The sequence below is a fragment of the Eumetopias jubatus genome, unplaced genomic scaffold (assembly GCF_037043125.1).
Source record: "Eumetopias jubatus isolate StellerSeaLion01/CBP00866 unplaced genomic scaffold, mEumJub1_p1.0 scaffold_6, whole genome shotgun sequence".
Classification (NCBI taxonomy): Eukaryota; Metazoa; Chordata; class Mammalia; order Carnivora; family Otariidae; genus Eumetopias; species Eumetopias jubatus.
The window spans coordinates 137,264,668-137,281,904 of NW_028274812.1; the positions used below are offsets into that span (position 1 = coordinate 137,264,668).

The following is a 17,237-nucleotide window of genomic DNA, read 5'->3' on the forward strand; positions in this document are numbered from 1 at the left end:
CAACTCAGAGTTGAAGGAGGCACCGTCACTTTGGGGTTTTTTTCAAAGTCCTCCACGGAGGGGCGCCCGGATGGCTCAGTTGTTAAGCGTCTGCCTTCGGCTCAGGTCATGATCCCGGGGTCCTGGGATCGAGCCCCGCATCAGGCTCCCTGCTCTGCGGGAAGCCTGCTTCTCCCTCTCCCACTCCCCCTGCTTGTGTTCCCTCTCTCGCTGTGTCTCTCTCTGTCAAATAAATAAAATCTTAAAAAAAAAAAAAGTCCTCCATGGAAACATTGCCAGGAGGGCAGGGTTCAGGGGCTAGACAGCAGGGAAGCCCTGAGCCTGGGGGCCAAACCTGTTTGTCTCCAAGCCACCTGGACAGGGAAAGTGCTGTTTTCTATAAAGGGGCTGTGGAATAGAAGCGTTCAATGATTTAAGACACTGTAAAAGAGAGGACTGAGCAAGACCGTAGAAATTCATAGAGTTAATAATACTTCCAGGCTTTAACACACCTGACCTTGACTGAATCTTACCCCTTGGGGTTCCTACTTATTACATGCACAGGAGATCACCTTGGGATTCCGAGACAACGTTAACCATGCCTTTGATTTTCTACATTCTGAGGCTTTTGACATCTTGGAGACTGGAGGGACCGCCCCTCCCGGGGTTAGCTTCGTATGCACACCAAACACCCACACTCCCAACCCACCTCCTCCACTGGGCTCTCACATCTATCTGCCCTCATCACACCAGGCCCAGGCACCAGACACCCAGGGATAGTCCCTATGCCCCAGAGCCCCCTGAAATTATTCACGCCAGCCAATCCTCCGTCTGCTTACCCCATGTTGCTCATTCTTTCCCATGGAAACTACCATGCAGGCTCTTGGCCATGTTCCCTCCTGGCGCCCCCACCCCGCCCCCGGCCTCCTCACTGACCCTGGTGCTCCCGCGGGTGGCCCTGCATGGCACGCCCTGTCTTTTTGGGATCTGAGTAGAACAAGCTACCTTTTCAAAGGCAGCCCGTGTCCTCATCTGTTGGCCTCACCACACCTAAATGATAATAGCACCTACATTTTTAAAACACAGATGCTGGAATGGGATGTGGCCATCTAATGTCCCCGCCCTGACCAGCACTGTCTTTTTCCTGACAGGGACAAAGAGCACAATGACCCCAAGAAGGGCCTTGAGCCCTGCAGTGTTTCTCAAGCAGGGTTCCTCATTTAAACCAAAGAACTAAAAAAAAAAAAAAAAATCTTGAGTGGTGATTTTCGGAATCCTACAGAGGATGGTCCCTCACCAGCCCCCGTCTACAGGAGCATGGAAGTGAATTCATTACAAACAGCGGATGCCTTGGGGCATTGGGGCTCATCTCTCTCACGGAACCTGGTCAGGAAAGAGGATAGGTCTACAGTCTGGGTATACATGAAAACCCTGAATTCTGCCCACAGCACATTCGGGTCTGCCTCTTGGAAGACACTCATCTTGCCAGGAGAACGATGATGGGGGCATGGTGGGTGCCCCTACCTGTGCCAGTGAGGGCGGGTGAACATTACCTGTGCTCGGTGCTCCCCAACCGCAAACTGGATCACGGCCACGCCGGGGTGGTGGCTGTCCTCGATCCTCTCCACCGTGCTGGAGTCAATCTTCAGGTCACTGCTGATCTCCGCACTCTGAATGAAGTCTTCCGTCTTTAGGTCCTCCACCTTCTTCAGCTCCCCATTGGCCAACTGGATGATGGAGCCTTTCATGAAGTAAGGGGGCAGCGTGGGCGGCGCGGAGGCAGGGGACGCCACCGACTGCACCACAGGCAGGTGGATCTGGGCCTGCACCATAGCGGGGTAGGCGGCCTGCGTGACCAGGGCCTCGGGGCTGAAGTTCTCGCTCTTGGGAAGGGCGGTGGTGACGAAGGTGTGAGGCATGGCCGCGAACTGGGGCGACGAGGTGGCTATCGTGGGGGCTGCTCCCGACCCCTCCACATCGGCGCTGCCCACCGGGATGAGCAGGGGCTGTGTGCCGGGGATCACCAGGTGCTGGGGCAGGCTGCCGGCGTAAGTGATCGCTTGCTGCTGGCTACTCAGGTAGCCGATGACCGGCGCCTGCGTCCCCGCATAGAAGGCGGTGGCTGGCAGTCCCACCGGGAGAGGCTCCGAGGCGCTGTGTGGGGTCTGGATGACCGTGTGGGGGGACAGCGTGGCGACGGTAGCGGCCTTCACGCCCTCGGGGCCTAGAGCCTGTTGGGGTGACAGCGCGTAGGACCGGTGCCCGGGCTTCCCTAGGTGCAGGCCGCTTTTGTCGTTGAGGGTGGAGGGGGAGGCCTCCCGGTGCGTGACCTGCTGCACCTCCAGGTCCGCGGCGGGGGTGTTGCTGGTGGGCAGGACCATCACAGAGGCCCGGACCCCCGAGGAGTCCCGGCCGCCGTAGTCGGCGGCGCTGGGGTGGACCACCACGTGCCTGGACTCGTACGGGTGAGGAAGGGACTTGCTGGCCTTCACCAAGCCTAGGTCGGCCGAGCTCGGGGGGGCCCCATACCTCCGGCCCTTCTCCACCTCCCCGTTCAGGAGCTCCTTGGCCTGCATGGCCTGCTGCAGCCTGCCACTCTCGGCTTTCTTGGCGGCCTCGCGTGGCACAAAGTGGCTGCCGGAGTCGGTGTATTGCACTACGACCTGGGGGGAGGGCCCCAGCGTGAGCGTGTGTGGGATCATCGTCTGGTGCGGGTGGAGGTGGACGGGGATGGCCGGAGGAGAGGCCGTGCGCCCGGCGCTCTGCGGAGAGCTGGAGATGTGGACGTACTGGTTCTGCTGCGCGGGTGGGGGGGACCCCGGCGTGATGAGCCCCGGCGTCCTACCCAGGTGCTGTGGCTGCTGCTCAGCCTTGTGTCCTGAGGCTTGGCTCAGACTGCCCATGTTGGCCAGCAGAGTGGAATAGGCCTCCAGCTGGGAGCGCTGGGATGGAGTGGTGGCCCCCGCGGCAGAGGCCACGGCACTGGTGACGGGGCTGGCCGTCGGGGAGATCAGCTGTGAAGGGATGAACCCGGCGTAGGGCCCGCTGTACTGGGAGGACCCGATGAACTGGAAGGTGTGTGGCAGGTGAGCGTACTGCACGGGGGACACTGGCGTCCCCGACTGCGGGGGAGGGTATGCCGCGGGCAGCGTGCTGGTCGCCGGGACGGACCTGGGCGCGCTGGGCGGGGAGTAGTCCAGCCCCGTGGACAGCGCTTTGTGTAAACCTATTCCCTGTTGTAAACCGAGCTCCCCCGAAGTCCCCGCCGGGCCGTGCCTGCCGCCCCCGTGGGCGCGGCCCCCGGGGTTGCCCGGGAGCCATGCCCCAGCCTCCGCCCGGTGGTTGTTGCTCGGCGGCCCGGCGGCCTTCTCTTCAGAAGGCCGGCTGGTGGCGGGGATCTCGCGCTTCTTGGGAGGCAGGCATTCGTTGCTCCGCTCTTGGTTGGATTTCATTTTTCGCCGTCCCCCCTCCACGGTGACTGTTTCACTGTCTGGCTGGCTCTGGGTTTAGTCTGATACATGGAAAGTCACATTTGATTTCTGTAGGGGATCCAGGCTCTTCATGAGGAATCATCTCCTCGTGGGTTCGATCCACCGGCCGCAGCTCTGGAAGCTGGGAAAAAGGAAGAGGGCGGGGGACAAGGGGAAGAGCGAGGGAGGAAGAAGGGCAGGAGGAAAAGGAAATCAAGATATCAGACTGAGACTAGCCTCTGGCTTCACCGTGAATTCCCAAAACCTGATGAGGGCCCGTGTGAAAGCGCATAAAACACTGGCCGTGCTGGACAGCAGGTCAGAAAGATGAGGAACATACTGGGCGAGTCAAAACCTTAAAGCAGATGACTTCTTTTAATTTTTTAATTTTTTTTTAAAGTAGGCTCCATGCGCGGCGTGGAGCCCAACACCGGGTTTGAACTCATGACCCTGAGATCAAGACCTGAGCTAAGATCAAGAGTCAGATGCTGAACTGACCCAGCCAGCCAGGCGCCCCACAGCAGATGTCTTTTTATGGCATTAACAACTCCCCTAAGACCGTCTGCATCTCCTAAGATCGGTTTCTCAATACTCTCTCTCCTTTATTTCTTTTCTTCTTAGAGGGTAGATGGTTTATTTCTCAAATTTCCTTTTCAGAAACGCCGGTCCCTTCCTCACCTCTTCGTTCCCTTGCTGGAAAATCAAATGAAGCCCACAGGGAGGGTGACACTGGGGAGAATCAGCCTCAGATGCAGGTGCTGGGAAGGAGCAGGTGAGGAGTGGGGGTCCCGAGCGGTCTTCGGGCATAAGGTCTGAAGCCTCGTCTACTGGAGCTGCTACTCAAAGTTTCTGCCTGACTCTGGGTTCATACTTGATCCACAACCATTCCCTCTTCCCTAACACACACACACACACACACACACACACACACACACACACACACACACACAGTACACATGCCAACTCAGCAGAGGCAGCCAAAAATAATCTTGTGCTCTACAAGTTTCCAAAGAATTCCCAGTACAGCTACTCATATGGTAACAGAAAGCCAAAAGAAATCTGTGAGACAGTTAAAAACTGAATATGGTTATGCTTAAAAACAAGAATAAGAATGCGCTAATAGGGTGGATGCACTGAAGATTTTTTCACATGCTCCCTTCATTCCTTTCTTTCTTTCTTTCCAGGTAGTCTCTGAGTTTTCTCTTCACACCGCCCGCCTCCCTTTCTCCTTGGAAAGGGCCAACCCACCATTAACCCTAGAGATGCAAGCTCTTTCAGATCAATCAGACCCGTGTGCTTAGCCCTGGATCTATAAATAGTGGGCTGGGAGCCAAGTGTTATGGGCACACAGCTCAGTCTCTCAGTGACCAGTGAGCCCCAAGTCACCATGACTGTGTGTGCACATGGATGCCCACTGGCAACAGACCGAACATCAATGGCACCAACAGGAACTCACACAAGCAGCAGGTGTGAGTGCCCCCTCCAAGCGGCAGCTTCAGACAGGAGCAGTGCTATGTGCTGGGATCCTGGGAAGCTGCAGCATGGGCCTTGGGCTTTGGGAATTCCAGGCCCCAGGGGGTTTTGGCATCTCTACTACCCAGACCCTCTTTTGTTACAATCCGATTTTAAAGCAAACACAACAAGGCAGCTGCCTCCAGCACCCGATCCTGGCCAATGCCCAAGGAGTGGCGACATCCCTACTGTAACACGGCCTCTTTCCTCTCCTCTGCCTGCACCAGCTTCTCCCCCATCTCTGTCATCTGTGTAGCTACACTCCCCCACCCTCATCTGTAACTTTTGTTTTGGTCCATGATTTAGTGGTCCTTGTTGCTCTTGCTTCAGCATCATCACGGAACAGCAACACAAAAGGGCAGATGACACAAAAGGAAGTCCCCATCCTTAATGGCTGTGATCCAGGTATGTATGAGGTAGAAGTATATAGATTCGGTGTCTCAATGTCAAAGGTCATTTCAATAACAACAGGATTTGTCATGTGACAAGAGAGGCACTTTAAAGACTGGGATGGAGGGGCACCTGGGTGGCTCAGTCAGTTAAGTGTCTGCCTTCAGCTTAGGTCACGGTCTCAGGGTCCTGGGATCGAGTCCTGCATCGGGCTCCTTGCTCAGCATGAAGTCTGCTTCTCCCTCTCCCTCTGCCTCCCCCCCACCACCTGTGCTCTCTCTCTCTCTCTCCATCTCTGTCTCAAATAAGTAAGTAAAATCTTAAAAAAAAAAAAAAAAGGCTGGTATGGAAACGAGGACGTTAATGCTGGAGAAATACTGGTGCTGAAAGAGTAATGTCAATGATTTGCCCTCCTGACCTAGGGTCTATGGAAGTCCAAAGTAACTGTGTTCTGTGTAGCCTTCTTTTATAAATAGTGCAGCACATAATTTACACACAGTATTTGCAAATCAATCAGGATGACAGTGCTATTTCTCTCTCTCTTTTTTTTTTGTATAGTGGAAAGTACTATTTTTTAAAAGACTTATTTATTTTAGAGAGAGAGGGAGCTCACGCGGGCATGAGCGGGGTGAGGGGCAGAGGGGAGGGAGAGAGAGAATCCTCAAGCAGACTCCCCACTGAGCGAGAAGCCTGCGCGGGGGCTCGATCTGACCACCCTGAGATCCTGACCTGAGCCGAAATCAAGAGTTGGAGGCTTAACCAACTGAGCCACCCAGGCGCCACAGTGCTATTTTCAAAACAATGACAGAACAAAATTAAACTGCAAAATTATAAAAAATCAGTGGCCCCTTCTGGCTGCTTAAAAAGTATTGACAATGATCTTTTGTCTTTAGATTTCAAGAGTCACTTAAGAAACAATTGTATAAGCTCCCACATTCCCAGGCCAACTAGCAAAGGAAAGTCATTTAGGACATCTGCTCAAAGCAAAGTGTTCCCTGCGCCCCCTGCTGGTTCCACAGCAGCACTGCTCCAATAAAACCCCACAGGATTTCATTAGGGATGTTCATGCAAGAGTGATATGTCAGAATCCAAAATGAGAATATTTGCATATAGTAGGCCCAGCCAGTATGGGAATAGGTTAATTAGCCCAAGGCAGCTCGAGGGAAGAAAAAGCAGCAGCATAAAAGTCCTTTCAAAGCCAAGCAAAATGTCAAACACATTCAGAAGAGGGCCATTAGCAATGCAAATGTAAAATTGCTTGTACAACCAAATGCACAATATACAAAACTAGAAAACCCTTCTGAAGGTACTTTTTAAAGAACCCAGCTTTAGCAAATCCGAAAAGGAATGCTGACTTGGTTCTCAGTAGTGCCTTAGTTTATAGTGTTCATTTGAGAGACGCTGGCTTAGCTGGTCCTCAAGGTCTCTGTAGAGACTCCAGGGCTGGTCTTCTGCTAATGGACCACTAAGACATGCTGGCCTTAATGCACAGATTCAAATTTATTCTTCTGAAAAGCATTCCATTGATGAACGTCTTTTCCAGATAATACTAATGATAAATCCAGGATCCAGAGATTAACACAGGAGCTGGAAAACCTAGGGCCAGACTGATAAAAATTTTAATCTATCTTCCTGCTACATTTAGCAGGACCATGTCTCCTATTTACCAGTGCAGCTTGGAGGAGAGAGGGGCTTTCTAATTCTGGGGCATGCGTCCCTTCTCTGTGTTCACCAGCTCTGTACTATCTGAATCTCCCATCAGGGATAAGCACTGAGGGGAGGGATTGAGTCGCTGTATTTTCAGAGAACCACCAGAGGGCGCCACAGTTTGCCACCACGTCCCTTGAAGGCTGTTCGATTATTCACGGCATTGAAAGAATGGAGAGGTATACTTTGAAGGTTTAAGAGCACTGAAGGGAAAAAAGGAAGGGAGAGAGAAATAGATACAAAAAAAAAAAAAAAGGAGAGTAGGATTTTTGCTTTTAGGGTCTCTTTCTAGCTGCAAATGGCCTTAGTGTCCCTAATAACCTTCTTGAGCTGAAACACACTAGTGGTTCACCTGGGCCCCTGGGGAGCTCACTTCTGGATGAACAACAGAAAGAGTTCTTCCAAACATGGGGCCACACACTATTTTATAAATGCTAAGTTACCAGAGAACCACACGTGCAGATCCCATTGTACAAACGTTATTATTAAGAAAGATACTGGATGAGTCAACGCAAACTTAGGTATGGTTTGCCTGAGAACCTCTGTTCTGAATGCACTCACCTTAAGTGCATTCTTTATGTCTACATTTCTCTCTCCCTCAGTATTTTATAATTTAGCTCAGTGGCCTAAGGCCTTGCTCTCCAAAGTTCTGTCCTCGGACCAGCAACGCCAGTCACCAACCCCTTCCCCCCACCCCCAGCAGCTCTAGAAATGCAGGATCTCGGGCCCCACCCAGCCCTCCTGATTTAGAATCTGCATTTTAACAAGGTCTCCAGATGATTCATATGCACAGAAAGGTTTCAGAACCTCAGGTACGAGATTAAATCTTCTAATCATCAGCTCCTAAACAAATTAAACGTCTCTAGCCTCTCTTTCTGATGGAGTAGTTTCTGAGAAATAAAACTGGGTGCTGTATATGCAAACACAGAGTGGATGGAGCCTCGGAGATAAGCAGCTAATATTTAGGGAATATTCAGGGGTTTATTTTGGGGTCACTTAGGCTCAATATAGTTCTAAGTAACGAATATTCCTTTTCTTCTGGTTCTTTGTGTCTCCAAAAAATATAGGGAAACATACTTTAAAAAAAGCTGTTATCAATTTTATACATGACTCAGTCATCTCCATGAAGAAAAACAAAATTTAACAAAAGAAGCCCCACACTTCCATCTCTGCTTTAATTCAAAAAAATTTCCCCCATTACCATGGATTTACGCTCTTTCAGAAATGATAGGAAAACGAGATGCCTCTGAGCCTGCAGATGTGAGAATGGGTCCCCACTGACTCTGAGTCTTGTAAATAACAACGAACTGCTTTGAGTGGGAGTCACTCCTTAGAACTTGATACATACAGTCCTAAAAATGCACCCCAAGGTCATGGCAGTAAACGGGGTTGCTCTGCCTAGCACAGTCCATGGTGTGAGTTTCTCAGTTTGAGTGGATCCCACAGAAGCACGGTTTCAGTGTTAAAGAGGGAGAGATGCAGATTGCTGAGCTTGGGTCAGTTCTGGAAAAACTGTATGAGCATTTAGGAAACAGAACATCTGGCCCCGATAGGCAAGGTCACCAGGGCATGGCCAGGATTCTCTAAGTCCGGAACGTGCCAATCTTCCTTTCTGTTTTGTTTTGTTTTTGTTTTTGTTTTTAAAGATTTTACTTATTTATTTGAGAGAGAGAGAGAATGAGAGATAGAGAGCACGAGAGGGAAGAGGGTCAGAGGGAGAAGCAGACTCCCCGCTGAGCAGGGAGCCCGATGCAGGACTCGATCCCGGGACTCCAAAATCATGACCTGAGCCGAAGGCAGTCGCTTAACCAACTGAGCCACCCAGGCGCCCCTTCCTTTCTGTTTTATACTGCTGCTAAACTAGAAGGTCGGTGTTGTGCCCTGCAGAAGGGACTGCATTTAGGTTAAATATGAAAAGTAGACCTAACCCCACCATCCGTGGGACTCCCAAGATGGAGAAAGGTGGGCTGGATGATGGCACAATCAGATACCTTCACAGTTGATTGGACAAGCATGCCCCAAGGGACGTGGATCACACATTCACATTCATCAACTACTTACTTCATTTCTAGTACTTACTGTGGCCCTTAACTCTTCAGTGTCCGCGTGGGGCAAATGGCATGCCAGAACTCTATTTTTAGTTCTATTTTGCTCAACATTTTATTAGCGTTTCTGTTGTCATGTTTAGAGGTAAGAGAAAGCTGGAAGAGAAGCTCTATCTATTATTGCCATTAATATTCAAATACAGGGATCCTCCACTTTTTGGAAGTTTGTGTTACACACTTTGCTTTTGCTAAGACGTACATGAGCACCTGCTTTTGCAAGCCAAAAGAAATCCAAAGAGGATTTTGCTTTTACAAAAAAGGCTACAAAGCAAAGGTAGCTAGCGTTCAGCATCTGTTTTTCGGGAAGGGGATGGAGAGGCAGCGTGCACACTGAGCAGTGAGAGTGGCGCCACCAAGCGCCTTTCTTGGGAACTACACCCAGCATCTCTGCGTCAAGCCGCCAGAGTTTGAACTGTGTCTTGCAGCATCTGGGCTTTATCTGGATTTATTTTGTGCGTCTGTTAGCAAGATGTGTCCTGAGGTATCAGGAAAGCCTAAGAGAGGTTATTTTGGGGGCCTGGGAACGCTAAAACCTTCTCCATATAAATGAACGATAATTGCACCTTCACTTAATGTCATTTTGGCATACAAGAGTTTTCATAGGAACGCTCTACTTTCAGATAGTGGGGAGAACCCATATATCCTCAGAAGCTGGAAGTGATGGCACAAAACCAAGAAAATTAAGATTCGGGAGAATAAATGTAAATGCCTGCCCTCGGTTTCAATAGCTCAATGCATTTAATAGCAGGGGCTGGAGAGATCTGGCTTAAGACCGGTTCTAATGAAGGAGCCCAGGAATATTTTGTTTGACCATACATTTACTAGGAGCCAACAGTTTGGTATGGGGCCTGAAAGACTGGAGTAATTACAAGCTTCACTTGTAGAAGCGCAATGTTCAGAATAAAGGGATAAATACTGCAACATCATATGTTGGTAAAGCCACAGTCCAAGGGGTGGGTCCGGGGTGGAACGATGGGGTTAGCGAGAGGTCTGGACACAGGCAGGCAAGTAACAGAAGAGCCAATGGAGAATGTATGAGCTGGGGAAGTACAGGAGAAGCCGGACTGTAGGTGTAATGCTCAGTCCTATAAAGGGCTGTCCCTGGAAGGCAGGAAAACAGAACTGAGCCCCCTATTACATGAGTATGTACAGTAAAAATCAGAAAGTAATCAGAACTGTTAAGAATGGGCTGGGTTGCCTAATGAGGTAGGGATCTCTGCGTCACCCCAACCACTGAGACCGAGTTTGGAGACTCTTGTTGATGGTCCCAGATAGGTGGCACAGACCCCCTAGTCCTGCCCAGGTGCTCAGGCCACCTACTTTTATATTTTTTTCATCACAAAGATTTTGAGACTGTGATTTTATCTGTGTCAAGGGGCCTTGCTTTTTATAAGCCTTGCCTACTTTCCAGTTTTCTTTTTGCTGTGTCTTCAGTGAAAACTGCTTCTTTGCTCTCTCTGCTCTGCCTAGCATTGAGCTTCACTGGACAGGTCTCTTGGTCCAAAATGAGGTGGCTTCTGAACGGGATGGAGGTTCCCACCCGGGTCTCGTTAGGCCAGAGACTTCTTGGGAGGTGAGTGCAACTATGGAGAAGAAGCTGATATCCTCACCCCAACACACACAGACCCCCCCCCCTTCTCTCCTCTGCACCCTGGGACACGGATCTTGATCTTCACAGAAGTGCAATGAGCTCGAAGAGAAAAATCAAAGAATGACAGCTTGTCATGCACAGTCTACCCAAGTCCCTAAGGATACACAAATGTGTCCCTTAATTTGTATCACTAATCAGACAGGGTAAGGGACTGAACAATGGACCCCCAAAAGGTATGTCCATCTGGAACCGATGAGTGTGACTTTATTTGGAAAAAAAGGGAATGTAATTAAGGATCTCGGGTTTGAGATGATCCTGGATTATCCAGGTGAGCCCCAGATCCGATGACAAGTCTCCTTGTAAGAGAAAGGCAGAGAAAGATTTGAGATGCACAGGCAGAGACAGAAGAGTTTTATGGTTCAAAGCCAAGGAAAACCAGAAGCTACCCGAAGCTGGAGAGGTCAAGGACAGATCCTCCCTAAGAACCTCTGGAGGGACCCAGAGACACCCTGTCTCCAGACATGCGACCCCCAGAATTGTGAGATAAGTTTCTATGGTTTTATAAAACACCACATTTGTGGTAATTGATCATGATGGCCCTAGGAAATGAATACGAATGGCTTCCATTGATTGGTCATCTAATACATGCCAATAACTCAACTTCAACATCTTATTTACCCCTCCTAACACACTCTTGGGGTTTGTATTTTTACCTCCATGGGGACACAGGCCTCAGAGTCAGACGGGGAGCCAACCCTGGAAACCACTTTCTTGTTCTTTCCAACCATGATGCTGGGCAGACTGATGGACAGGGATGCACCATGGTGATGGCAGCCCAATGGCAAAGATCCCTTTGTTCCATGTGGGAAAGAGACAGGATGCACTGAGGTAAGAGGGGGAAAGATATGCAAGGAATTGGAGCCACTGCTAATCATGGACTGCGGCCAACATGGTATTCAGCGCCACGGGCTGGGGTGACTAAGGAGGAGAGAGCAGGATCTTGTCACCTCCCGGGTAAGTGAGCTGGGGGTCCCCAGCACCACCCAGCACCCAGCTCAATGCCACCCGCCCAATTCTGATCCGGGTCTTAGTAGAGCTGGGGCCCCCGAAAGGGCATCCTGTGTAGCTCAGACATGCAAGACCGTGGACACACTTGCTCCCCATCCAGCATCACAAAAAGCAAGTTAAAGGCCGCACCCAAGGTGCAGGTGCCCTCGGCCAATGGCCACGATGCACACCACACAGCGTTTCCCTTTGAGGCAGGGACTGGCTGTGGGGACAGGGATCTGCCACCACCACCAGCAGCTGGGATTTTAGTAGGATGACGAAAAGGCAGAGAAAAAAGCCCTGCTCTTCAGAGTAGGAGCACCATGAATAATAGTTTTGTGGGGGCCCCGTTCATCTATAGATTTTTTTAAAAGATTTTACTTATTTATGAGAGAGAGAGTGTGTGTGTGCAAGGGGAGGTGGAGAGGGACAAGCAGACTGCGCTGAGTGTAGAGCCTGACGCGGGGCTCGATCCCACCACCCTGAGACCATGACCTGAGTCAAAACCAAGCGCTGGGTGCTCAACCGACTGAGCCACCCAGGCGCCCCTCACCTATACATTTTTGTGGCAACAAGTACTGTCACTAAACATAATACATGGTTAGAAGATACGAATCCACTCAGAAGAACACAGTCGCATCTGGGATCATTCTTCTGATTGAAAGCCTTAACGGAGATGTCCGAGGGGACTCCTCAAGATGCACGAATTCTCTGGCTGTTCTTCTTCTGCTCATTTCCTCCGCCCGGCAAGTAGTGGAACTGCCATGTCCCTCGTCCCTAAGCGGGGCTCTGCTCTTTGCTACTCCTGTAAGCCACACAGAAAGACATAGCCTTCACCAAGTTTGGGCGAAACTTGACTCAGATTCCTGGCTTCTGCCATTACAGTTCCTGGCCAACACGATGACCGTGAGATGGGGGTGGGGGGGGGTGTTCTGAGTGGGTTTTGCCCCCCTCCATGGAGACACAAGGAGGGCCGTCACACAGATGGGGTCCACCACACGGGGACATGGCCTGCGTTTGTGTGTGCTGGAGGACAGGATGCGGGAAAGGGGGGGAGAAGCTGAGGCCCGCAGCTGGGCTGTGCTAGCTCACGTGGAATGTCACTGTAGCATCTGCAAAGCCAGTATTCCCTGGCAGCCTGCCCGCGCTGGGATTCCTGGAAAGGCTCAAGACGGAAAAATAATCACTTGGAGGGATAACCATCTGGACTGAAACCGGTCCCAAATGAATTGTCCAGCGGGGTTTGAGTTTTTAAGAAAAGCTGGAAATGCCTTTCTGTCAAGATCTTCCCTGTCTCGACACACAAGCTGCTTTCTAGTGTCCTGGGGGCCAGATGCGCGACACGGGGACACCCGAATCTCCGTGTATTCACTGGTCTGGCTGAAGACTGGGAAGAGCGGGTGCCACAGGCATGTTCCAGTGCCCTATACTGGGTGGTTCTCACCTTGCCCTAGAGCGAACTGTTCTGGGCAGCGGTGCTTGGCCCCCTTCATTGCCTCATCCCTGGCCCCCCCTGCGACAGGTGCAGAGCCCTGATTACAGTGACACAGAGTCAGGGCTGGGGGGACAAGAATCTGTCATTTTTTTGACTCTCAATTTAATGTTCTTAGCACTGCACGAGTATATCTCACCCCAGAATTCATTAAGCATTCCCATCCATTGGCATATCTGCAGTATCAGGATAAGAATTAATATTATTATACGAATACTGATAGGAAGGAATATTATACGTATAACATTGAATGAATAATACTGACTCATATGAATACTGATTGATACCATCAATGTTATTATTACTACTAATAAGAAAGAGGACAGAGCGTAAAAAGAATAAGCTCTGGGTGGGCAGGGTACAGGTTCTAAATCTGGCTTCACCCCTAACTGCCTATGTAATATATTTTCTCCTTTAATGTAATTTTAATCTTAAATGACACACGCGCCCCGTTTAGGGAGGCGAGTGTTTCCACCATGTGTCACGTTGTAATTAATGTCTCTGCCAATTAACTGGGCCCATGCACAGCACCTTGCATAATGTACACACTCAATAAAATAGTAGCCATCGCAATTTTAATTCCGCAAATGCTTTCTTGTGAATTCCCGGTTTTCTCCTGCACCCACGTGCTGCTGATCCCTCCTGGTTCCATGCTAAAATCAATACAGTTACCTTCAAACTATCAATCCTTTCAAACACCTGGATTTTTCCCCCCTTACACCTGTGATTTACATAAAAGAGAAAGTCGCGGATATCTGAGAATTTATTTTCTTTCTTCAGTTGATCGATGGGATGATAACAGTTCCCAAAGCACAGGCCCTCATTCACACCAAAGAGCATGCAAGCCACTCAACATCCACGAGTAGAATAAACAGAAAGGGGGATGCCAAACTCAAGCTACAGGCATTTCCCGGTAAAAGGTAAGTGTTTGGGTCCCTTATTCCCCTCTGCTTGCTTTTCCACAATACTTCTTGGATGAGTAATTCCCAAAAGGCATGGTGGAGAAATGCAGAATCTTCTTTCCACATCCCACAGGAAGGCTGTCAGCTGTCTCCCTGCACACACTCTCCTCAGCTTTGCTACGCACCACAAAGCAAAGCACCAGCAGTAGCTAGAGGAGGCTTAGATGCTACCAGCCACCAGGGGCTGGATCTCTGGGAGATCAGATGGTCCAAGTTTATGAACAGAGAATGTGAAAATCTCCATCAAGTTAGAAAAATGCCTTTCTGGCACTGAGGATTCTGAGGTGGGCGGATCTCAAAGCATTCACGGCCCTTGATGTGGCTGGATGAAAGGAAAGTGGGAGCCTCTGGATAATCCATCAACTAACGAGGCATTCCTCCAGGGTAGTAAATGTTGGTTTCCCTCCTCTGGTTGTTTTCCAGTCTCTAGGATGCTGTACCATTTTTCAGTCCTCTTGATTACAAAGGCCCTGAGAGCTCTGGGACCCAGCCTCCCCAAGGCAAAGCAGGTATCACAGAAGTCACGCTTTCCTGGTGCAGGCTAGAGCGATGCTTTCCAGACAAGTAGCAACCAGCGTACGATCATGCCGTGGCAAAGACAAGGGCGCTCAGATTCAGGGTGCAAGTGACTTGCCTAAGGTTACACGGCTCATACATGGCAAAAATAAGGTGAAGATCTTGGTGCATCTGCTACACAAGCATGGGTTCCCGTTCTTGCATTGTGCAGTGGATCTGCTGGTATGCAGTGCGGGATTAACCTGACTCCAAGACAGGTCTGGCCTCTGGGACATCCTGCCTGATAGAAGTATGTCTGTCTGCAGGGGTGTGGCCACCAGACAGTCTAACAACGTGATTTATGAGAATGGGGGCTTTGGGCCAGGCAGTATCAGTTCCCGACCTCTGGTGGAACACATGATTAAAGGTATTCACCCGACCTCCGGGAGGGGCTGGGGACAAAAAAAGCAGCCATGTGGGTGGTATGCGATTGAGCTCCAGTAAAAACTCTAGACATTAAAGCTCAAGGGAATTTCCCTGGGGGGCAATAGTCCATGCGGACACATCATGGTGGGAGGACGTAAGACCCTCCAGCTCTGTGGGAAGAAGGCGCCTGGAAGCTCAGCATCTTTGGGCCCCTCCAGAGTCCGTCCTATATGCCTCTTCCCCTGGCTGACTGAAGTCTGTATCCTTTCTCTGTGGTAACCTCTAACTGTGAGTGTAACAGCTTTCTGTGAGTTCTATGACTCCTTCTAGGGAATGATCGAAACTGAGGGTGGTTGGGGAACCCCTCCAAACTTGTAACTGGTATCAGAAGTAAGGGCAGTCTTGTGAAAACTGTCCTCTCTAACTTTGTATTTGGCCCATAAACCCCTTCTTACAGCTTGTGATGATTATACACTTAAACAGATCAAGTAATAAAATGAACAGGGGCGCCTGGGTGGTTCAGTCAGTGAAGCGTCTGCCTTCGGTTCAGGTCATGATCAAGAGGTCCTGGGATGAAGCCCCAAGTTGGGCTCTCTGCTCAGCGGGAAGCCTGCTTCTCCCTCTGCCCCTCTCCCTGCTCGTGCTTTCTCTCTCTCTCTCTTTCTCTCTCTCAAATAAATAAAATCTTAAAAAAATAAACATAATAAATGAAGTCCACCAGCGTTCATGGATGAGAATAAGTCATTAGCCAATGACTAGATCAGTCCAAATCTGTGTCCCTCCAAACAGTGGCCAGGCAAATGAGAACAGAAACGGGGGGCGGGGGGAGAACATGGTACCCAGCGTAATCCAAACTGGGCCAGGGCCCAGCGGAGAAGGCCTCCCCATGGCAATTACCCAGTGGCACATGCATATAAGAGCATCGAGTAGTTCAATTTTCAAGGTCCGGACTTCAGAGTATTGGAGCAATGGGGGCAACCCATCAGCTAACTCGCTGGTGTCTCAACATCCTCAGTCTGCTAAATGAATGGACTTGATGGAAGTCTCTCACGGCCACTGGATACTGACCATCCCACAGGACTGAACAGAGGGCTGGGCCCTATCTGCTGGCTCTCCAGATTTTGGAGGAAGTACTTCCTGCAGGACACAAAGGAAATTGCATACATGCCTGGGACAGCAGTGGTTTCCCTGTGTTCTCGGTTCTGCTCAACAACAGGTATGTCAGGGGCAGCAGCTCTGGGCTGAGAGACAAGAAACCCAGGAGACTTGGTCTTGGGGCCTTACTCTCTGCACCTATAGACCAAGAAGTCAACCCTCACTGCCCATCAGACTCACCCGGGGCGGGGAGGGGGGGGCTTTTAAAAACAGTACCAATGTCCAGACTCACTGTAGCCAGCTAAATTCAAATCCCCGACGGTGGGGACCAGCACGGGCATTTTTTTAAAAGACGCCCTCGGGAATTCTAATGTGCAGCCAGAGATGAGATCACACACGTGATCTCTGAGTTTCTGCTCCTTCCACCACTACTCAGCAGAATGTCTCAATGATGCTTAAATACAGCCTCCGATCCTCTGCCCCACCCCGCCAACAGAAAGATGGTGCTCTCGCCTCCTCTGGCTGCACTTGGAACATCCATTACATGTCCACAAGGAGATACCACTTACAAGCCCATGAGAGTGGCCATTACTTAAAAATAAAAAAAGGAAAATAACAAGCATTGGAGAAGATGCGGAGAAATTGGAACCCGTGTGCACAGCTGGTGGGAACGTACAACGGAGCAGCCGCTGGGGAAACCAGTCTGGTGGTTCCTCAAAGAATTCAGTGTAGAATTCTCATGTGATCCGGCAATTCTCCTTCTAGGTGTGCACCTAGAGGAGCTGCAAGCAGGGGCTCAGGGGACACCGTATGCCACTGTCCACAGCAGCATTCTTCATAAGAGACAAAAGGTGGAAATGACTAGGCTGTCCATGAGCAGATGCATGGCTAAACAAGGCGTGGTCTGGCCATACACTGGGCGATTTATTATTCAGTCTTTTTTTAAAAAAAAAATTTATTTGAGAG

General features: G+C 50.3%; 1 protein-coding gene across 9 annotated transcripts in view; it reads right to left on the reverse strand.

Moving 5' to 3' along the window:
* The window catches only part of ATXN1 (ataxin 1), a 396,258-nt gene that overhangs the window by 14,377 nt on the left and 364,644 nt on the right, over nt 1-17,237 (reverse strand). For all 9 annotated transcript variants that reach the window (XM_088024129.1, XM_028107406.2, XM_028107400.2 and 6 more), the window contains one exon: nt 1,533-3,591. In XM_088024129.1, the coding sequence (XP_087880255.1) occupies nt 1,533-3,431 (1,899 nt within the window). In that variant the 5' untranslated portion in view covers nt 3,432-3,591. The remainder of the gene's footprint in view (nt 1-1,532; nt 3,592-17,237) is intronic.